Source organism: Thunnus albacares, chromosome 11, assembly GCF_914725855.1.
Source record: "Thunnus albacares chromosome 11, fThuAlb1.1, whole genome shotgun sequence".
In the NCBI taxonomy this organism is placed as follows: Eukaryota; Metazoa; Chordata; class Actinopteri; order Scombriformes; family Scombridae; genus Thunnus; species Thunnus albacares.
This window is the reverse complement of record NC_058116.1, coordinates 7,417,796-7,441,263: the sequence shown is the minus strand read 5'-3', so window position 1 is coordinate 7,441,263 and position 23,468 is coordinate 7,417,796. Positions and strand designations below refer to the sequence as shown.

The window sequence follows — 23,468 nt, the reverse complement described above, 5'->3', positions numbered from 1 at the left end:
AGTGCCTAAAACTTTTGCACAGTACTATAGGACAAGCTCAAAAAACACACAATAATTTTCTGGCATTTCCTGACCCCCAGCCTTCCTTCTCCAGAGCTACAGAAGACATTATATGATTGTTTTCACAGGCCAAGTCATACCTCCCCATAGCAAGTAAACTGACCTTTATGCTGTTAAAGCAGTGGAGTTCCCTTTCAAGAGTTACACAGTTTTTCTCATCTAGAAGCATCTTTGCATCAGACTGAACAGTTTGGTACAGTAGAGAATGTAATCAGATGATCTTAAAAAATTAAAAAATCATCTCTCAAAGTTTCATACATGTGTACTAATAACTACAGGTCCACCTAACTGCATGGCACAAAACTGATTACAATGTGATGTTTTAAAGAGGATATAATAGCATTACTGCAGGATGTGATTTATTGTGGCTAACACTTGCTACTGTGAAGTCAAAGGGCATCTGTTACCTTTATAGCGTGCATTAAAATTTTGTATACATCATACTACAGTATTTATTTCGGTATTTATATCTATACCTCACTGGCTTGCTGAAGATAAAGTGTAATTTGGACTTTATGCATTTAAATTTTATACTGTCATACACATACTTGCTGAATATCCCTCTATTGGTGGCAAAAAAAATGATTACGTTATCTTGGCTCAAAACACTGCCACCAACCTTACATCAATGGAAAGACAGGTTAATGATCGTTTACTCAATGGACAAAATAACAGGAAAACTCCTAGTAAAGACTGACATGTTTTTAAACCGATGGGCTCCAGTAATTGCTTATTATAGATTATCAATGTGATAAGAAGCTTTACTGACGTAAATATGAAATTGGCTAAGATTAACATTTGTTTCTTGTAGAGTACTTTTCTTTCATTTATTTATTTTATCTTTATTGGGTGACTCCTCTATGTGGATGTACAGAATACCATGATTTATAATTTTTATGTATGTTTGCTGAACTGTGAATAGTACCCTTTAAAAAAAAATTGTTTTGTGTATTTCTTGTTGGTTTTGGTTTTAATTTTCTGATAAGGCAGCTGTGAGCTATGCAAATGTGCAGAATTACAAATAAACTCTTTGTTAAAAAAAAAAATACTGTCATACAATGTGGAAGAAGATGGAAGAAAGTGATGCACTGTTGTGTTTGCACAGGACTTGTAATGTAGATTTAGCCCTGAGAAAAGCACTTCCTCTATTTGATAAAATGACAAGATGACAGGGGTGGCATTTGATTTCTCTTTCATTTTATTTGATGACAAATTATTTCACTCTGCTTCAGCAGGAATCCATAATACGCCTGGCGGAGCAGAGCCTCATGCCACTGTATCCCATATCTCTCATGCTCCTGTACTCTCCAGGCCTCATGTACATCATCCTGCCTCTGTAGTGGGGCTGCTCGTACATCAGCCAGTGGCCATCCATCACGTTGCAGGACTGGCAGTCAGACATGCGGTAGCGGTCCTGGATGTTGTCACAGTCCTCCATCAGCTCATGACTCTGGCCTTGGAAGTTCTCCCTCTCATAGATCCTCATCCTGTAGGTTCCTCTGTGCTGTTGATGAATACGCAGAAGAAGACAGCTTAGCATGGACTGCAGTTTTTGAATTACAATTGTGCTGCTGTTAACTTTGTAAAATGGGTTTATCCTCCAAAGAGCAAAAAACCCAACATCAGTTGCAGAAATTTACTTTCAAATCAGAATTAGTAATTGATTCAACTACTTAAAGATTACAAATATTCTCAACTAGGGTTCTCAATTATAATATTGTGCATCTTTTTATAACTCTCATACCTGAGGAATTAAACGGCAGGATCGGATAGAGTCACTCATGCCAAAAGAATTGTAGTCAGAGTACTCTCCCCTCCTTAGGAAATACTGGTTTCCCATGTAGTTGGGGCGGTCGTATACCATGAAGCAGCCACTCTCCACCCTGCAGGAAGTACACCTGCTCAGGTAGGTGGACATATCAGAGCAGTCGCTCATGCACTCATAGGAGCGACCCTGGAAGTTCCTGTCCTCGTAGAAGATGATCTGTAGAAGAAAAAAACAAAAAACTGTATGAACTGATTTGGAAATGGCTTTAAGTTGTCCTTTTATAAAATTAATTTTTGTGAACTCAGATTGTTTCATGTTCCTCTCTTTTACTTTTCACCAGTCGTTTGTTTACATTGTGTGTCAGTTGGGTTCATTCCTAAACTGAAAAGTGTTTTCTGGTCTCTACATACCTTGCCCATGTTTGATGATCTGTGTTTGTGGGAATCTGTCCAACAACCTGTGGCTGCCAGGCGGCTTTTATACTTTATACACGCTGTAACAGGGTTTTGTTATTCAAATTATCTGGAAGCTGATGAATAAGCAGCTCTGCGATCGCTGTTAATTTCATTTGTGCCATCATGATCCAGAACAAAGGGAGGGGAAATGGATGGAAGACACAAGGCAGGAGAGGAGGGAGAAAAACTGAGCTACAGTTTTCATATTTCTCAGACTGGAGTAGAGTGACAAGGAAAATCTGAGTTAGATCACATTTGGTGAGTGTGTGTGATGCCTTAAGAATTGGGACAACGCATTTCAAATATCTACAGGTGTATTTAATAAGATTTACTCCACAATTTCATGACATTAGGGTATATTCGGGGTGAATCGGCTTTACCAATAAAATAAGTTTAAAAGCCCAACCTGAAGGAAATCGAGGTAGGGTTGGTGTCAGTCTCAGTGATGATGTGTGTGGAAATGAATTACTGATGGCACGGCTGGATTAACCTGTTTAGGGGCCAAGGGGCAAACATTTGCTATTAGGCCCCTGTTGCCTCCAAGTTCCCATCAAGTGCAGTGCACACAACACACTATGATGACTCATTTATTGTACTTTTATTTATTTGCAATAAGCACTCCTAAACTGGAATACCACATAGCTTTCTGTGGGTCAGTTAGTTTGTGATAATTTGATAAAACACAACTTTATTTAAGAAAAGATACCATGTGAGCAGAACAGAAAATAAAACAATAAAGATGTTAAAATATGATTTTAATAGAGTATGCAGGACAGGGCCACAAGATTATGTCATAATGCAAGATCCAGTTTATATTACATATATATATATATATATATATACACATATATATATATACTTTAGTAATCACCATAAAGCAACTGACTCACTGACATTCATTTCATTAGTGACTCTCATGTCAAATAAACCTTTCTCAATGCATTAAGTAACATTGTGACTGTATTCTACCTATGGAACAGGGGCCATCATTAATATTATTTGCACCTGTGCTTTCCCTATGACACCTGTGAATGTCTGCTGGGAGCTAATCTTTGAGGAGGTGGCACTGCAGCTCCACCTGGGATTGAAAGGTGTGTTTTTTGGCTGAGAAAAAGCACTATTAGCTTTGAAAAGGATGTTCAGTTTAATGAAACCAAGTTTTGTGAATTTAAACTAGCAAAGTTTGTTTTCATAATGCAAGAAGAATCCGCCACAATATGTCATGGTATTAAAATTGGTCAATGGAATGCATTTATACAGCACTTTTATCTGAAGTGCTTTCCAATTTGCTTCTCATTCCCCATCTCACATACACACATTCACTTAGCGAGCCATGCATCTGGAACAAATGCTCAAGGACACCCCAACACATGTAGCGGAGGAGCCGGGGATTGAACTGCCAACCTTTAGATTAGTGGACAGACAAGCTGTTCTACCTGCTGGAACAGTTCCAAACAGAAATGAAAGAGCCCAAAACAAAGTACAGTAACATTCAACACATTTGCTTGTTGGAGTTCTGTCATCTATTAGGTTTTTTTTTACATTGTATTTTGTGTGTATCTGTAATCTGTAACTAACAACAAACTGGATAAAATATGTTGGTGCATTTCTAGCAGGAACAAGATGCTTAAGTATATGGGCATTAAAGACAAGTAATAACCCTTTGATAGGACAGAACTCAACAACCACACAGTTATTATTAAATAGAATAAGTTTCCCATCTCAGTTCTGGCAATTCTTTGATATGAGGCCATCACATGTGGACAAAGGGAAATCAAACTTGACCATTTTGCTGATATGCAAATCAGCTAATTTAGATAACAATAGCTTTCCCTCGTCTGCACATTCTGCATTTCGATATAAACCACAACACAGCTGCAGCTGGGTGGGAGGCAAGCAACATCAGTAAAAATGGGGAAGGTAAGGAGCAAATGCTATCTTAAAAAGCTTTCGAAGATCTTACAGGCAAAATGAGAATGTGTTCAAACTGTCTTTTGTCTAATCATTTTGTCATTTTTATTGTAGCCTGGCACAACAATGTGTTATTGTTGTATTTATTACAATGTTGGGCTGCTAGTTTACCAGGATTTGCCTCTGCTTTCTTCCATCCAGATTGTGTTCTTTGAGGATAAGAATTTCCAAGGCCGATGCCATGAGTGCAGCATTGACTGCCCAGACCTGCGCTCTTACTTCAGCCACTGCAACTCCATCAAAGTGGAGAGTGGCTGCTGGGTGCTGTACGAGCGCCCTAACTACACTGGTTACCAGTACATCCTGAGCCCCGGGGAATACCCTGATTACCAGCAGTGGATGGGATTCAATGACAGCATCAAGTCATGTCGCTCTGTCAAGAATGTAAGCTCACTAAACACTACATGCTTTTTAATACATAATCATCAGGTAACAAAGCTTTCAAATTCATCATCTAGTATTGATTGTCTTCTTTGTATAATTGTAAATTATATTGTTAATGTATCAATTTCATTGAGATGTGGGTAGGCTTACCACACCACGTTATAGATTTGATAAAACATAATAACAAAGTCAAATTGGGTAGTAATTTATTTATTTTTTGACATTTGTGGGTTAATTTGGTGCAGGAGTATTTCCAACTCCAGTGAAATACCACAGAGTGCACCAACCAAGCAGTAATCAGTCAAAGGCCAACAGACAAAACGGAGAGATAAAAGGCTCATGATTTGGCAGCAGTGTGCTTTATGTCCATGCCCATGCCCATCATTTATTGAAGGAATCTAGGAAAACAGCCAAGAAACCCATTTGTAGATGTGCCCTCAAAGTAACTGAGGAAACACCAACAAGTTAACAGATTCACATTCTAAATACTAGTATAATATTATATCACTCTCTAATTATTTGGCTCTAATGTGTATGATTCTTTCAAGGTATATGGAAAGTCCTGGAAGATCAGATTCTACGAAAAGCAGGACTTTGCAGGTCAAGCGGTAGAGTGTGTTGACGATTGCCCATCGGTTTACGAGGCCTTCAAGTTTCGGGAGTTCCACTCCTGTGTGGTGATGGATGGTGCTTGGGTCCTCTACGAACTGCCCGACTATCACGGACAGCAGTACTTCCTGGAACGTGGCGAGTACCACAACTATACAGATTGGGGTGCCACCTCCCCTGCTGTGGGCTCCTTCCGCATGATCACAGATTTTTAGAACAGCAACGACCAGGTTTGTAGAGTTCCAGAGGCCACAAAAGTTGAAGATGATCCAGCTCCAGAACTTTGAGGTCACATGATTTCTAGAACCCCTAAAAGGTTCCAAAGCCCCAATACAACCAAAGTTACAAATTATTTGAAATATTCTGAGTTCCAGAGTTCTGATGCCACTGAAGTTCTGGAATCTTGAGCAAGTTCATGGTTTCATAACCTTGAGGCCTCCAGAATTCTAGAACCCCTACGAGGTTCAAAAGCCCCAATACAACCAAAGTTAAAAATCATTTGAAAAGTTTTGAGTTCCAGAGTAATGGTGCCACTAAAGTTCTGTAATCATTTCACAACCTTGAGGCCTCCAGAGTTCTAGAACCCTTCAGGTGGTTGAGAGTTCCAGAATTTGAGACCCTTCAGCTTCCAAACTCCTTTTTCCATCAGGACACCTGTCCTTCTCCCCAGATTATTGCACTCAAATGAATAAAAATATATTACCTACCCATTACAATGCTGTCTATATTCTTTCATTTTTTGTTATCTGACATCTTCTAGTCTTGTCATCTAGTGTACACAAATAAGTGTTCAGCACAGGACAGAAACAAAACAAAATGAAACAAACAAAAAAGGATGGGTTTTATATAATAAGAAAAAGAATGTTGACAAGTGTAAGATCACTCATTCACTCATTTACAAAATGTTAACATTAGACATTATTGGTAAAAAACATTTGAACACCAACATACTGTATCTGTCTGCACAGATGCTTTTTTCAGCATTTATGTGGACTTCACAGTGTCATAATTTCAGGCCAATACTGTAGACATGTTTATGTTTTATGTTGAAACTCTGAGTACTGTATGTCTTCTACCAGTTAAAATACCTTATTGTAAATTAAACAAAGAAGGAAATGAAAATGAGGTAAGATATATACTCTTTGTAACTTTATATGAAAATAGTGGCTCAGCAGATATATGTAAAGTTAGATACACCACTTACACATATTGTTTATTTGCTTATTGATTTGATATGGTATTATCACAACCTTTAAGTATATTTGATGCTGATACTATGTGTTTGTGATAACATTATCTTTATTTGTTAAATTTAATCGTAAATGAATAATAAAATAACCTTTAGTGGAGGGCCCCTTGATTTTATAGTGATAAATAGTGGTGTGCACAGTGTGGTGCACCACTATGCAATCACTATAAAATGAAAGTCTTTTAAACTGTGAGTTCTTTAGTAAGTAAATGTTCAACACCACAACAGTATCAGCAACATTTGTACAATTTACACTATAGATTTGTTTATTTCAGTACACATTATTTTTTGTGGTTAATCTCTTTCTAAAATTGCCTTCGCAATTTTGCTGATGTAAGTTTAATGAAGTTTAATTAAACCACAAGAGGACCTACTGTATATTAATCCTGCAATGTAGATAATTTGGATAGCAGCAGTAGTCAGTTTTAAGGGTCAGATTTCTCACTCTAGCTCTATAACTCAAAAAAGTCAGGGGGTCACCAAAGTTATTATAATTCATCCTGAACATGATTGTCAGATTTCATTGCAATCCATCCAATCATTGTCGAGATATTTCAAAACCACAAATATCAACCTCATGGTGGCACTAGAGGGAAAGTCAGGGTCAGGGATCACCAAGGTCATTATGATTCATTATCTGGAAATGATAGATCTCTGTACAAAATTTCCATCCATCCACTGGATTTCAGTCTTTATTTCAGTCTGGACCAATGTGGTGTACAGACCAACAGACCTACATTGCCATCCTTAGAGCTATGCTGCTACTGTGGCTAAAAAGACATCTACAAAGTTGTTTTGGTGTTATTTTTGTCCTTCACTTTTGTTCTAGAAAGCAGTTGAGTTTTCAAAGTTATGACAAATATTTTTCACAAGTTTTGAATGACAAAACTGAATATAATTAGTGGACCACTATTTGCGTCTAAATTTATGTTACCAGTGTCATTTATTTGCCATGATTGTTGTCATAATTTATGCTTTGTAAGTAATTACATATTTTGTAAGTGCATAGTTAATTAATGTAGAAGTAATCTGTGGGCCACATACACTACACTGTTAAAACATAAACGAAACATTTATGGCACTGGTTCAGATCAGATTGGATTGAGCAGTGACTGAGGTTTAGATACTTGGCACTGCTAAACATCTATTGTGTGTGGAGAGGCAATTCAGTGAGTAAGAACAAAGGGCAGAATCTAGATGAATATTTGAATTGTAATAACTGCTACATGCACTGCTAACCATGCATTTGGTAGTATTGTCTCTGCTGTGTATAAAGAGTACTGCGTTGGTTACTATGCCCAGTATTTGAAGCTTCACAGATGGAGAAGGTTAGAAAATTTACAGTATACATGTAACACATGTAACATGTACATCTACTTGGAGGGACAAATTTTGTACTAAACACTGAAATCAGATGTATTGTAAGTGGGAATTTAAAAAAGTGCAAATACAGATGATTTATTTAAAAGTGAATCATCTGGTCTGTTTCTCTTCTTTCTAGATTGTGTTTTACGAGGATAGGGACTTCCAGGGAAAGTCCTATGACTGCAAAGGGGACTCAGCTGACCTGCATGGCTACATCCGCCGATGTAACTCAGTCAAGGTAGAGGGAGGCTGGTGGGTGCTATTTGAGCGCAACAACTTCACAGGCTACCAGTACGTTATCGGTCCAGGGGAATACAATGACTACCACCACTGGATGGGCTTCAATGACTGTGTCAGATCCTGCAGGATCATCAAAAACGTAAGTCACCAGGTGCCATAATAAAAAGTAATATGAAAAAAGAGCACATTTTCTTTGTCACACATGTAATTTCACACATTATAACGACTGATTTGGTTTCAGGCCAAAGGGCCATGCAAGCTGAAGCTGTTCGACCGGCCAAACTTTGACGGCCAATCTCTGGAGTTGACAGAAAACATGAAGTCTTTCCAGGAGAAGTGGCCCACACGTGAAGTCCAGTCCTGCAAGGTCCTAGAGGGGTCCTGGGTGTTCTTTGAACATCCCAACTTCTGTGGTCGCCAGTACCTGCTGGAGAAAGGGGAGTACCGACACCACTCAGTGTGGGGAGCTCTGAAAGCAACCGTGGGCTCCATCAGAAGAATCATGGAGTTGTAGTTCTTCAATCAGTTTCCTGAAATGAAATGCATTCCAATAAATGGCTTTAATGCAAATCTTTGTTTGTGCCCCTGTAAAGTTGAATTCAAATTTCCACGTATCATGAAATATAATATAAAGAGAGATAAATATGATAATAATAAAACAGTACAACGAATAACATATTTTACCTGTATTGTAAAGTATATCAGTCATACTTACTGTACAATAAACTTTATTATATTATTAATATTATATAAATATTATACTCATATTAGTTACCTGAACATATCATCTCAACCAAAATTTCAAAACTGTTCATAACACTCATAAAACACATAAAATAAACACTCAGTTGACTATTTATTAGGTACACCTAGCTAAAACTAATGCAGTCAAATACAACAGACCACTTTCATGAAGGTTATAATCAATTTTTGTTGACACTGTTAAGTGTTATTTGAACTTAATGGCTATTTTGGAGGCTGTAGTTTCTGATGCTGTTGGATGGTATTGTGTCAATTTTGTAGATATTAATAGGGCAGCACAGTTGCATTGGCATTAGAGGTTCTTGTATGGTCACAGATTTGAATACAGTAACAGCCAGAGGCTGTTTATACCATTGTTTGGTCACAGTGCTACGAATGACCCCGACTCCCATTCTAAAAAACAAGAAAAATGTCTATACACATTGTTGACAACTTGGAAAACACTAAAACTCTAAATGCTGCTTTGAGTCTCAAATCATATAATGTACTTTGAGTAATGAGCCACGCTCTTCTTTGGCTGTAAACACATTCAGCTGCTGATATAAACAAAGAATAATGAGCCTCCCATTCACCATGTCTTTCAGAGCTTGTCTGAGAGTGGTCAGCTGACTGTGCACTGAGGTGTGGATGTGCAGGGAGACAAGAGGATGGAGCATTACAGTCTGTAATCAGCCGTCCCCTCCAAAACAGACGTTAAGCTCATACCACGCTGCTGTGTGGCCACAAGCCAGGATCACAGTATCAGCCTCAGTACCAGTACGCAGAAGACAATTTAATTTGATCAATAAATCGTTTCTAGAATCACGCATTGACGGATCAAAAGGTCAGCCATCGCAATAGTGAGTAAACACTATAAAGCCGAGCATTTTTAAAACAATTGCAGCATCAGCCATTGTGCAGATATACAGTAAATGCTGAGGCAATTACAAAAACAATGCTGCCCCTGGGAGTGCATTTCAGTGTGCCCACATACACTGTATATATAAATCTGGACCAGTCCTGTAGGCAATATTGTGTATGTGAAAAGTGGGATAAACAAACTGTTACCAATAGTTGGTGTGAGGCCCAAACATGGACCGTGTAGGAAAGGTAAGCAGACAGGCAAGCAGATTATGCCTGTGAGCCATTGTCTGTATTATTTGATTTATTACACAGATTATACAATCATCAACGGTCATCCTGTTTGTTTGTTTGCGCTGTTTGCTTGTTTACCGTCATTTTGGATATACAGTCCCAGTCAAAAGTTTGGACACACTTTCTGATTCAAGGGAATTGGGAAGGTGTGTCCAAACTTTTGACTGGTACTGTTGGACAATGAGAAATGTCTTTAGAGTTACTACATTGACAGGTTTAGCTCAGACAACTTACTGAACATGCAAGGTCCTCCATCACTTTGTATTTTTTTCACAGATCATCTTTTACGAAGACAGGAACTTCCAAGGTCGATATTATGAGTGCAACAGTGACTGTCCTGAGCTTAACATCCATTTTAGCCGCTGCAACTCAGTTCGGGTGGAGAGTGGAGCCTGGGTTCTGTATGAGAGGCCCAACTACCTGGGCTACCAGTACATCCTGACCAGAGGAGAGTACCCTGATTACCAGCAATGGATGGGCTACAATGACAGCATAAGGTCTTGCCGGATTGTACGAAATGTGAGTATGATGTACTGATTATTATAATATGATGAACATTATTCTATTTATTCACATACACCTGACAAATTCATTACACACACACACAACCTTTATATACAGCTAATTTGCAACATAGAATTCATTTTGTAGGAACTGTTATGGTGCCCAGATTAAGTGTTTATCGATACTGTATAACAAAGAAATGTTGTTAATGAACGTATTTAGAAAGTTGCAATATGTTGATGCTGAATGCATCATATGTACCAATGTATCAGATGAACAATATTAGCGCTTGCAAAACTTATCAACTATCACATTATTAAACTTCATGGTTATATTAAACATGACATGTTTAGTTTAATATTTAACCATGATCATAATCTTTCCTTAAATTAAGTACCTGTTGCATTAGTCCTGCACTCACCGTCTACCCTGACCACCTCCTTAAGAGCTGTGTATGGTACATAAATGTAGCTCTTCCTACATTTGAATAAACATTTTCAGAAAGCAATTACATTTCCTTTCAAAGTGTAATTGGGAATACAAATAAGTAAATGTAATTTATAGGAGACAAGATTGGATATTTGATATTGTATATTAGAAAATGTGAAAAAAGGAGAAAATTTTAACCTTGTCTTTTAATCTTGTCTTCAGTTGCAATGTGCAACAAATACTCAAACCAACTATATACCATCAGTATATTTTCTAAAATGTTTGTAATTATGGTTGTTTTGCAGACCTCTGGTTTGTTCAGGATTCGTATCTACGAGTGTCTTCACTTCACCGGTAAGATGATGGAGTTCAGTGAAGATGTGAGCACCCTGCTCGAACACTGGCAATTCCAAGAGGTCCACTCTGCCCACGTGCAGGACGGTGCCTGGGTCTTCTACGAGCTCCCCAACTTCCGTGGACGCCAGTACCTGCTGGAGAAGGGAGAGTACCGCCGCTTTATTGAGTGGGCAGCCATGAACCCCACCGTGGGGTCCATCCGCCGCGTCCATGACTTTTAGACTGTCTCTCTCTTGATTTGTGTTTCACATTACTGTTCTTTGCACATTTAATAAAAAATATATTGTGCTGAGTATATTTATCCCTCTGTCCTCCATTTTCTTATTTCCCATATTTACAAGCAGTTGGTAGTATAAATTACACTGAGAACATATATTTGTATTATTATTGAGAAAAACTTTCATTCAGTGAGAATAAACAGTAAACAAAATCTAATTGTATCCTAGTACAATGTTATAATTCATAATTCAATCACTGCACAGCCACTTATGCAACACTGGACCTTTCTTTGCTTTTAAAAGCCACAGTGGAATTGAGGATTTAAAATGCTGTAAAAATCTATGAAGAGTTAGTAGTTTTGTTTTCTGAAGATACAAGTTTAGGCTTTTCATGATCACAGTCTTTCTACTTTTAAGAGAGAGGTCAGCACCATACGTTTCTTAAAAGTGCCCTTTTTCAGTATTTGTCAAACTACACATTTAAAAGTCATAAAGATAAACTCTTTGGCTGTTTCTGATGAACATTGTGTGTGACAACACAAAGGCAAAATGTAAAACATGATTAATGTCAACAGGATCAAGAGAGCAGTTGACTGTTACATGCATGACATTACATGCGTGTAACATAAGACCAGTAGTGTATTGCTACTTGCTTAAAGTGACCATATTTTCAAATCCCCAAACTGGGACCCTTAAATGTACCACACATTCATGCACATGCACATGTATGCGCTTATGCATACACCATAGCTGTTTTCATCAGGATGGGGGACAATTATATCAGCCCTTAGCACACCTACCAAGTGCGCCTTTCAATACCATGGACAGCGCCTCAGCAGACCGAAAACTATGTTTGGTCTCTCATAATCCACCACGGTATTTGTCAGTGTGCATAAGTGCAGGCTGCCGGCTAAATGGCCGACTGTGACACATTCTCTGCCAGCTTTATTTATTTTTTTTAAAACAGAACAAAGTACAAATCTCTTTGTGGCCAATAAATAACTTTATAGACTATAACATAAAAATAACTTTAATTTACATCTTCACAATGCTACACCATGAGCTGGTCATGAGTTTACAAAGATTAAAACATCAAAAAATTAAATCACCATTGCATCTCATTAATAACAAAAACCGAGAAAAAGAGCCTTTAAAGAAAGAGGATTTCTGGGTACTTTTTGCTTTGCAGTCTTTTTGCTTTGCAGAGTTTCTTTTCTGGAACTCTCAGGGAAATCACCGCTTATGTTTGGCTGTATTAATATGATCTTTTATATCAACATTTCCAGCATGCAGGACCAAAAATGTACTCTTGCAGTATGAGCAGAAAACAGCATTTTCATTGCTAGGTACTTTGCAAAGGAACGAGTAAGCCTCCTGGAGATCTTTAGAAAAGGCTGACTCTGTTCAGCATGATAGCTAGGCATTAGCATACTGTCAGAGGTTCTGTCAGTAAGAGCCTCAAGTGTCATAGTTTAGCAAAAGCCTTGACAATGACACATTGATTTGCACACATACAGACAAATCAGTGTTGAATTCAGACGCATGGTGCATTGTTTTTATATTGGGTTAGGTAATAATGAGTGGGACAGAGCATGATAAATGTCTATGTAAGCACTAAAAACAAGTGTATTTTAATTGTGGTGAAAACTGGGACAGTTTGGTAGTGAATGTTAAAAACACATTTATTGGGACACCCAGCTTGAAACCAGCACAATCTGAGACATCTGGTCAATGTATACTTGCTTGCTTGGTTTGTAAACATGGAAAATATAGCTATCAACAGCTAATTTATGATGTGTACATTGTAATCGTATATTCAGCATTACAATAGACATGAAAGAAACATTAGCATGCTAAAAAACAAGCATAGCAGACCTAGCCAGGGTGGGAGCAAGTGGCATCTCTGAATGCTGTGTTCACAAGATGTTTACAGAGACTTTTACTGAGAGAAGAATGGCTTTTCCTTGGTCAGCATTTAGTGTATTTGAATGTTTGAGGAGTCTAAACATAATGCAAAAATCATTGGTGCTCCAACATCCACAATAAAAGCAGTAAAGAATTCCTTCTGAGCATGTTGTACTTTGAGTTTCCTAGAATCAGCTACCTCACTGATAAACTACAGATGTAAAGCTAAGCACTGTTTGTCCATGCATAGACACAGATCTTTGGTACAATCATTATGGCTTTCCTTACATGAGAACTGTCAAATGCAAAGCAGGAGGACCCAAATGCAGATACTCAGCAGGCACAAGGAATTGAATATATTTATCAACCAACACAGGAACAGGACACAAATGCAGGCAGCAACTAAACTGTGCAAATGATCCAACAAGACTGAACTGAAAACCAGGACTTAAATACAAACTAAACTAATCAGACAACAAGGAACAGGTGGCAAGACACAAGGGCAGGCTGAGAGCTGATAGGCTGGGAAGACACTGGGAGCAGGGCTGGACTGACAAGACTGATACAGGGCAGGTGTGAAGGTAACAGCAGACTGGGGAAGAACACTGAGAGCAGGGCAGGGCTAATGAACATGATGCAGGGCAGGTGTGGAGGGAAAAACAGTCTGGGGAGGAGTGCAGGAACACAGGAGGGAAACAGAGCAAACAGAAAACCAAAACCCAGAAAACACAATACTCAAGATACAACCCAGCATACATTAAACTGTCCAAGAATACACATGAACACAAAACCAAGTACAAAATACCATAAGCTAACCAAGAACGTCCAAAACATGAGTCCATGATGATAACATCTGGGGCCTGTACTACGAAGCCATATCCAAGATATTTTTTCGTTATCTGCCTTCACTGAGCCCAACATTGGCTGTCCAGATAACCAGTGCTACGAAGCTGGTTATAAACTAGCTCAGTCAACCTGGGGTTTTCTTATCCAGATACAAGTGCGTTCATGTGAAAGAGGCAGGGTTGTTAATTACAAGTGACATCATCAGAACCATGAATGAAGTACTTAATATGATATGAGATTAAACAGTGGTATCAAGTACATGCGTTAAATTTCTGTTTTAGGGACAGAAAAATGTCATATTCAAGAAGTGAAATGTAAATGACAGCCTGTAATCATACAACTGAATAAGAAGATGTAGGAACACTAGAAATAATTTCCACATATTAAAAGTAGGCTAAGGCTTAAAATACATGTAAGAATTATTATATATGACTTAGGTATAGAGTGAGTATTTTTTGCTATTTAGTTGGATGGTGAAGAAACCATTTTGAATATACCACATGAAACAACTTAAAAGTAACACCAGACTGTTTCTGCTGCTGAAGCAAAGAGTGGGAAAGTAGTTAATGACTGATGAGGTCTGTCTTACCCAAATGTTGCATTTAATCATGGGAGCCAATTAACAGTGTGTGGATTATTTTTCTAATAAAAGACAAGCTTTGGTTTTTATTTCCAGTTATCATCACACAGTTGTCTCGTGTTATTCTGAGCTGCAGTGATGGAATCAGAGTGTAAAATCATCCACATTGTCAGCTGTCACTCTGGGGATAAAATCAACTTTGCACAATTAAAATGCAGCTAAAATCATCATTATGTGTTTAGTGTTGTAAATGATCTCTCTGTTTGTTAGAAGCTCTGTTTTAAAACCAGAGTGGAAATAGAAAGCCTGGAACAATAAAATGTTTCCACTGACCTATAAAAATATATATCGCTCTTTTTTACTTGTCACTTTATTGTAAACTCAGGACTTTTGCCCATGTCGGCATCTTGTAGGAATGATGACTCTTTTTTTTCCAGTGATCTGATTGGCCAGTGGTCGGGGTGTTGACAGGTTCTGATCTGAGCAGTTTAGCTATTCAGCATAAGTTACCATGCTGATGTACCCTGGTAAGAAGTGAACCACCATCATAGGACTGAAAACCCAGAGTTAAACCTGAAGTTACCTTGCCAACTCCTAATCCTGCTTTGTAGTACAGGCCTCTGGAGTTCATAAGAATGGATGCTAGTAACAATTATCAATATGATACAGCTTGTAAAAAAGGGAGATTCCTACACATTTCTCTTGCACTCAAGACATTTATTGAATTATTTCGTCAAACTAACATTTCAGTGCCTGCAGATCTTTCTCATTTATAAATATAGCACAAAAAGTAAGGAAATTTGTGTTTGGTAGATTATTTCTTTGTTGTAACAATGCTTCTTGGCAATAAATCTTATACCGTTGGAAAGCCTGTTTATTTCCCTTTTAAATGGTGCCACATTTGTAAGGAACATGTGTTTGTGGGATGAGCAGCAGAGTTGAGTATGTGGGTTGCGGCCATGAAAAATATGCCAAATCTTCTCTGCCAATGCCAAACAGCTTATTCTGCCATTGACTCTTGTTTGGTGTTTGGTGGATTGGATGATTGAAGTTTGAAGAAACAAGACATATTGGCAATTTTACAATTTATTCATTTAACAAACAGGAGCCTCAGTAGCGTGTGGAAGAACCATACACAGCCAACAGCCTGGCACCTCCTCCTCATGCTGGTCACCAGCCTGGTCACACACTGCTGTGGGATGGCATCCCATTCTTCAACCAGCATTTGTCGGTTTGTGGGGTTTATCAGAGATTACCTCCAGAATTTGGGAGTGGAGAGGATGGAATGGCCTGCCAGCAGTCCTGACCTCAACCCCATTGAACACTTGTGGGATCAGCTTGGGCATGCTGTTCGTGCCCGAGTGACCAACACAACCACGTTGGTCACTCGGACAAATGCTGGTATAAGATATACGGTATAAGATTTATTGCCAAGAAGCATTGTTACAACAAAGAAATAATCTACCAAACAAAAATTTCCTTACTTTTTGTGCTATGTTTAGTTTGATGTACTGATTCCATATTTGTCTTGAATGCATGAGACAAAGTTGAGATGTCTTTTTTCTCTAACCTGCTAGAAATCTGATACAACTACAAAAATTTGAATAATGTTACTGATACAGATATGGATACAGAATATCGCTTATGAGAATAAGATTTATTTTTTGTAAGATCATAATAATAAGAAGTCATAGTAATCAATTTGAGATAACTATTAATTGGTACTGGTCATTCATTTTGTTCAAGAACAAAAATCATATGACACAATGGCCAGGGTTTTTGATATGTGTGACACATTTATGGAATATTTATTTGATATACTGTATATAAACAAAGAATAGCAAAATTCCATGACACACAATGAGATACCAAAACTACTACAAAAACTAATATGTACTTTTACACTTTGACAAAGATTTCTTAATCTACTTAATGTATTAAATTTGTCATCATTCATCATTTCTGTCTAACTACCCCTTACAAAAAATAGAAAATGTGAAAGTGTTGTGGGCTTCTGGGATTCTTGCATGATCACAATCTATTCTATTCACCCTCATTACTGAAGCTCAAAAATAGCAGAAATCCTTTTTATGTCTGCAAAAACATCTAAGCAACCATTTTAAAAATAAAAACAATTGTTTGTTGTTCTAATGCATGAGTTGAATCTGAATATTGATTACAGATGTATTTGATCTTTAAAGATGCATGGACAAACTTGATATGTGTGCACTCAAGTGCGTGCAGGTCACTGCTTGGTCTCTGTGCTGCAGTATGTATCCCACTCTGTGGTGCCTGAACGTCAATGCACACAATCCTATGACACAGAGATGACAGGAGTACAGGAGGAGGTCACAGAGCTCAGCTAAACCTGGGGACAAAGAGGTGCAGCTTGCTGATGACTCAGTGGGATTTGCCAGTAAGAGCCTGGAGCATGCCAGCTGCTGTTAGTGCTGACGCTCAGCTCACTGGAACAACACTGTGACCCCAAAAACACAAAGGGAGTCCAACCAGCATGTTCTCCCAGCTGGGGTTATTCACCTCTAAAGCCTCTTTGTTTACTGCAACCCCTGATGCTTTTAATGGGTAATAGGAGAGAGCAAGCAAATATGGTTTCACAGGGAGTTACATATCACATTGAGCCGGTGTGCACCCTCTTGTGGAGGATGTTTAGAGCTGCAGTCCACATACTTTTGTGTGTTTGCTTTTGGTCTGGGGCAGTTTTTCATTGTTTAGCCAGGCCCCTTACTTCCATTTAAGGAAAATCTTATTGCTAAATCAGTTTATTGAAGACCCTCTCCTGTTTCCATGTGACAATGCCTCCGTGCACAAAGCCAGGTATGCTGTAGAGGAACCTGACCAGCCTGCCAGACCTTAACTCCAGAATCAGTGGTTGATCTCTGGATGCCTGCAGCCAGGTTCCAAAATCTTATGGAAAGCCTTTTGAGAAGAGTGGAAGCTGTTATTCAGTGGCCGCATATTAATGCCTATGATTGTTCAACAATGACATATGGTTATAATGTTCATATGTGGTCACATACTTTTGGCCATGTCAAGTGTGGTGTGTTGGAAAAGCAACAAAACTGAGTCTGCGTAAAAATGTGTCAAAAGGGTATGCATGCTAAATTAGCTTGATTTGACACTGTTGTCCTACAATGCCATGCAAAACAGAAATGGGACTACTCATATCTGGGAGAAATTACAGCAACATCACAGAAAACTAAGTATCTATGAAAAAATGTATTACAACTATATTCTTTTTTTAAGTTATTACGAAGTATGAAGAAATGATAAGGGAATTCAAGACTGATGAGAAAAGATAAAAATGATCCAGAGGTGCGGACAGTCATCTGGAGGCTTCTTCTCTTGAAGCAGCTAATTGACTAAGGCTTCAGATTCAGTCTTAAAATGATTAAAGGATGAGCAGCAATAGTCTTAATGAGGAGGAAAAAGTCAAAATCGATAACGTTGTGTAATCCATAAGTAATTCAGTCACTGTGACTGATGCTGCATTGCTATAACAACACAGATGTGAAGATAAACATATTGGAATATGGATATGTTGAATACATATATTGTTTTTCAATTAAAATTTTGTTAAAAAATATAGATATCAGCAATTCTGACCCAATGTATATGATTTGGCAAGATTTCCTGTAGTTACAGCCCTTGTTCAGTTTTGTTCAGGTCATGACTTGAGTTTAGTACTGAGATCAGATCTCCTCTACTCTTGTTTGGGCCCTGAAACCATTTTTACAATCCAAAACCAGATTCATAGATTATAGATTCATCCCTGTATGTATAGACTTCCAATCTATAGTGTCATCTGTATCATGTACATTTTTTTATGATGTTTTGTAATTTTCATGAACAAAAATCTCCTTTAATGTTTACAGAGGTTCAGTCCTAAAACTTTTACGTCTTCCCCCACATTTCCTCCGGCTCAGTTATTTATAGCTTATGTGGCTATGATTTCTCTCTGCAGCTGAGAGGAACTATGTTAATCCTGTGGAAAGAATGTGGTTTCTGGCTGCAAGTGTTACCTTGTATGGCAACAATGGACAGATCGGAGAAGAGAGATGGTGGACTTAATGTAGTGAGAGAGGATGAGAGGGAGTCATACAGACAAGACGGATACGCAGAAACAAAGTTAAATACATTAAACAAAATGTTCTACAGGGTTAAAAATAGCAGAGAGAAAGCATATTTGAAAAACACTGTTACACACATGATAAAGCTAAAATTGCTGAGACACTTTAACGTGCATGTCCTGCAGTGCTGGAGCAGTTTTCATGGGAGCAATAACCAACATGATGTAAGCGGTTATTCTGAATATTTCTCCCAGCAATACTCCTTATGGATTGTTCAATAAGTGATGATTGCTGATGCACCACAGGCAGCTGATGAAAGGCTGCGATGTGACTCCCTGACTAGTTTGAAGCACGCAGTATTACCTGAAGCTGATTTACGATAGCAGTCATGAGTACCACAGCTTCATGTAAAAGGTCTTTGATCTGCACTAAAATGACATGCTATCACCAGTGTTGCAGCATGTGGTCAGAGAAACTAAATCGAGGCTGTAGGTGAAATCCACTGAAGCTGAGCAAGAACACTCTTTCTTTATCTACTGAGTTTGGACAAATGATACTTTAACATCCTCCATTATTTACTTGAGGAGAAAAACACTTCTGGCTAGATTAGGGTTTGCATATAAGGTTGAAGTCTCAGTATGTGTATGACAGAGAGATAGGTGCAGCAATAGGGAGACATTTCTCAAGAAAAAAAACAAAACATCAGCAGTTCAAACTTGCTTCATGCTTTTCAACGATTGCAAAAAGCATTGTTAACAGTTGCTATTGCTATCCCTATTAGTCCCCACGGTGGCATTCTGCAGGGACAGTGGAGCACTGTTTAACCTGATTAATGTATCTTGAGTTTCTTTGTGAGAAAAATTAGCTATCATGCTTAGCTGTGACCCATCCAAGCAACATGTGCACATCAAATTTCACTCTCCTACAGTTGGGGTAGAGGCTGTAAATGTGGCTCACTATAGATATATCATATATTGGTTATGTGTCACAATCCTAGCCTAGCCCTAGTTCTTCCTGGTGTTTTCTCTCCCAGTCTGTGTGTGTGTGTGTCCCTGCCGCTTACCTGATTCTTACACACCTGCCTGCAATCAGTGCATCACCTCCTCAGCCAACATACCTGTCATGCATCAGCTCATCACCTCTCCAGGATATGTACCCCAGTGTTTCTCCCACTCATTGCCAAATAGTTCTATCTGCTCGTGTGGTAGATATACTCTGGCTCACTATTTTTTGATTTTCTTCAAGTTAGTTTCCTCCGGTTAACAACTGATTAACACCTATTTGTCTCCTGTGCTTCAGGATGCCTGATTTTTCATTCTCCCTCACAACCTCCGTCAACCATGCCACCTCCATACCTCCTGCTGTCTGCAGCCATCTCATCCCCTTTTGAAGTGCATTACAATAAATCTGTTAAATGTCATCTGCCTCTGAGTCTGTGTTCTGTGCTTGGATCCACTAGAGAACTAAACTTGACAGAACAATCTGGCCAGTCATGGACCCAGTGGAGACAGACCCTTTCCTGGGAACCTGTTTGGCACTGGGGGGACCTCGATTTGCCAGCCAAGCCTTCAAACCTGTTGGCAACAGCCCTGCATCCCCCTGGGCTATGTTGCCACTGTGCCCGCCAGATCCAGAGCATGTTCAGCTGGCTCCCATCGGTCTCCAGTCTCTGCCCATGGGCCCCTGCCGGCTCCACCCAGGCCTGCCCAAGCTCTGGTCCTCATTGTACTGGTGTCAACCTGGACTGCTGCTCCAGCCTGGTGGGCACCACACCAGCCTGTCAGCCTGCAGCTCACGCTTGGTTAGTGACTCACCAGTTCCCTGCTCCTGCATTGCAGCTTAGCTACAAGACCTTCTAGCCCCAGCAGCCTAGCTACCAGCCCCAGCAGCCGCCCCGGCCTCCAGAGCCCATGCCGCAGCAGTCCCAGTCTCCAGAGCCTGTGCTGTAGCAGACCCGGCTTCCTATACCTGTGCTGCAACAATTTGATAAATCTGTTAAACATCATCTGCTTCTGAGTCCATGTTCTGCGCTTGGGTCCAATAAAGAACTAAACCCGACAGAACAATCTCGCGATGAGTGGGAGAAATGCCAGGGTACATGTTCTGTAAAGGTATTGAACTGATGCATGACATGTACGTTGGCTGAGGAGTTGATGTGCTGATTTCAGGCAGGTGTGTAGGATCCAGGTAAGCGGCAGGAACACAAACACACACATATACTCACACAGACTGGGAGGCAGAGGCAAAACACTAGGAAGACAAAAGGGATAGGCTGGGATTGTGACATTATGATGCTTTTGTAAGTAATTATTTACTGTATTATCAATGATCTCAAAGCTACATTGTCACAAAGCTTAAAATTAGACTGTTTCTTAGTTTATGACGCTTTGGATGTAAATGATTTTTCAAACAGAAGCACAGGCATTTATGGCCTTTTGTCTTGATGGTTTGTGACAATTCTGTTATTCCACATGACCTTGACATGATTCTATATGGACAGACATGAAGAACATATCATCTATGAAATATAATCTATGAAAATCCTCTCCTTCAACATATTATTGTACTAAACTTTGCATATCACATATATATAACAGAATAGGCCTTTTCCCCAGAAGACATTTAGACAGACATTTAGACATTTCTCTCATAGCAGAGAAAGCACAGGTGTTACTAATCACATTAACATCGGCTATGTTTACATGCACACTTATAATTAGATTATAACGCGATTAAGGCAATAATACAAGTAAGGCAGAGCCTGTGTAAACACTATACTCCAACTATGCTAATGCGATTAGTCGAAGTAAGCATAATCGCAATAAGATATGTGGATTACTCCAATCTTACTTGCATTATTTGGGGCTAGTCAGAACATGTATACACCTGAGTGGCATTACTGAAACTGAGAAAGGTGCGCATGTGAGACTGATGATGTATGTCACCATGACCATGTGGTGTATTGTTGACAAATGTGATAATTGAAAGCAAAACAGGGAAGAAACAATATTTCTGGAAGTTTGAGGAGACAGAGTCCATGTTGCGTGTCTTGCGTAGCATGGACATGATGCATTTTTTAGATGGGCAAAAGCACCATAATGACGATACTAGTATCAGACAAACTGAATGAGAGAGGATTTGCCAGAACACCCAAGAAAGTATGCGTCCGCTGGAAAGTAGGAAAGGCTGCATATTGTAAAGCCAAAAAACAGAACTTAATGACTGGCTCCCACCCGTCCACATTTACACACTTCAACCTCTTTAATGATATTTTAGGTCAAAGACCCCTGGCCACTGCCAATGAAGGTGGGCTGGACATTGGGTTTGCACGGGTGCATCAAAGACCCGATGGTGACGGTGATGCTGATGATGATCAAGGTAAACTAAGTTATATTTAATGTTTGTTATTCCCTACCTTCCTTACACAGCTGACCAGTTAATTGGTTTATTGGCTTTCATTTCATTCAAACATTTGATACCTATGGCCAGCAAAGAACACTCATACACACTTTTTTTTTTTTTTTTTTTTTACACACACTTTTGAGAAATTGTGTTAGGTTATCTGTAAGAGGCAACTGCTTTATGTTTTAACAGAGAGAGCTATCGAGGAGAATGTGGACTCCGGGGAACCACCTGGGATAGCATCCAATCAACTGGCTGAGGAACCTGGCACAAGTACTCAAAAAGCAGAATTACACCCTGCTACAGGATCCACACAGCCAGAATCAGCAGAATCTGGTACTGTAGGTCAAAAGATCTGTAATATTACTAGTAGGTGCTTTGCCTTGGTCATTGGGGACCATATAACACATGCTGTCGGGTATTGACTACTTGTATTATATTCTCAGATTGCAAATCAACAGTACATACTGTAGTATAAATTCTTTATAAAGAATGAGTCTCTATTTTTATATTGTTAACTTTACCAATTCAGCTGCTCAAGCTCCTACTTAATAGGTGTTGATTGAAAAATACTGAAGAAGAAATCTTCATGGTTATATCACGAGTGCATTAGCAATCATTTACAATTTTATAAGAGCAATTTGACCATTTTCCGTTTCCATTCTCCTGCTCATCCAAGTTTGATCACCTTTTCTAGTTGAAATATAAAAGAAAAAAATTTATGTTCCATGCAGAGCTATGTATTTGGATCTTGTATTTAAATACTTGTATGATCTCATACAGGGGCATTACGGAACAAAAGGAGGAGACAGCTGACCTCAGCCATGGCTACCTGGTCTTCTAAGCATCAAGCACTCCTAGTGTTATGGGCTAGTACAGAGAGCCCAACATGCAGAACACAGAGGCAGAAGTGAGGAATTCGAATCAGGAAGATTTTATTAACAACCTGATGTTGAGGTGAAGAAAGGAGTCTTTGAGGCCAGGGGGAGGCAGATGCTGGGTGAGGAGGAACGGGGGGGGAAGGGTGGGGCTGGCAGCCGGAATCTGAGGCCGAGACAGGAGCAGGGCAGAGCAGGGGAATTGGCAGAGCGAAGCAGGGCAGGGTGAGTCCGTAGGGCTTGGGGGAACAGAGATGATCCTGA

General features: G+C 39.1%; 4 protein-coding genes and 1 long non-coding RNA gene across 6 annotated transcripts; 4 read left to right on the top strand and 1 right to left on the bottom strand.

Annotated features, from left to right (window-relative positions):
- Positions 1-1,288: 1,288 nt before the first annotated feature.
- LOC122992013 (gamma-crystallin M3-like) lies at positions 1,289-2,247 on the bottom strand. The gene is made up of 3 exons (XM_044365533.1): positions 2,239-2,247; positions 1,805-2,044; positions 1,289-1,564 (listed from the first exon to the last, which is right to left on the bottom strand). The coding sequence occupies exons 1-3, from the start codon at positions 2,245-2,247 to the stop codon at positions 1,289-1,291; spliced, it is 525 nt and encodes a 174-aa protein (XP_044221468.1).
- Positions 2,248-4,189: 1,942 nt separating this feature from the next.
- On the top strand, positions 4,190-5,785 carry LOC122992014 (gamma-crystallin M2-like). 2 transcript variants are annotated; one of them, XM_044365534.1, is made up of 3 exons: positions 4,190-4,203; positions 4,396-4,638; positions 5,187-5,785. In XM_044365534.1, exons 1-3 carry the CDS (start codon positions 4,195-4,197, stop codon positions 5,460-5,462), a joined length of 528 nt encoding a protein of 175 aa, XP_044221469.1. In that variant the 5' UTR covers positions 4,190-4,194; the 3' UTR covers positions 5,463-5,785. The 2 variants fall into 2 exon arrangements, with proteins under 2 accessions (XP_044221469.1, XP_044221470.1); XM_044365535.1 differs by having other exon boundaries at positions 4,195-4,203; positions 4,396-4,629.
- Positions 5,786-7,815: 2,030 nt separating this feature from the next.
- Positions 7,816-8,627, top strand: crygs4 (crystallin, gamma S4). The gene is made up of 3 exons (XM_044366249.1): positions 7,816-7,824; positions 7,998-8,240; positions 8,343-8,627. Exons 1-3 carry the CDS (start codon positions 7,816-7,818, stop codon positions 8,613-8,615), a joined length of 525 nt encoding a protein of 174 aa, XP_044222184.1. The 3' UTR covers positions 8,616-8,627.
- Positions 8,628-9,934: 1,307 nt separating this feature from the next.
- Positions 9,935-11,508, top strand: crygs3 (crystallin, gamma S3). The gene is made up of 3 exons (XM_044366041.1): positions 9,935-9,952; positions 10,274-10,516; positions 11,236-11,508. The coding sequence occupies exons 1-3, from the start codon at positions 9,935-9,937 to the stop codon at positions 11,506-11,508; spliced, it is 534 nt and encodes a 177-aa protein (XP_044221976.1).
- A 9,645-nt stretch (positions 11,509-21,153) lies between these two features.
- Positions 21,154-22,846, top strand: LOC122992847. Its single transcript, XR_006406154.1, has 3 exons — positions 21,154-21,223; positions 22,201-22,302; positions 22,519-22,846. It is a non-coding gene; the product is annotated as an uncharacterized LOC122992847 (long non-coding RNA).
- The last annotated feature ends 622 nt before the right edge of the window (positions 22,847-23,468 follow it).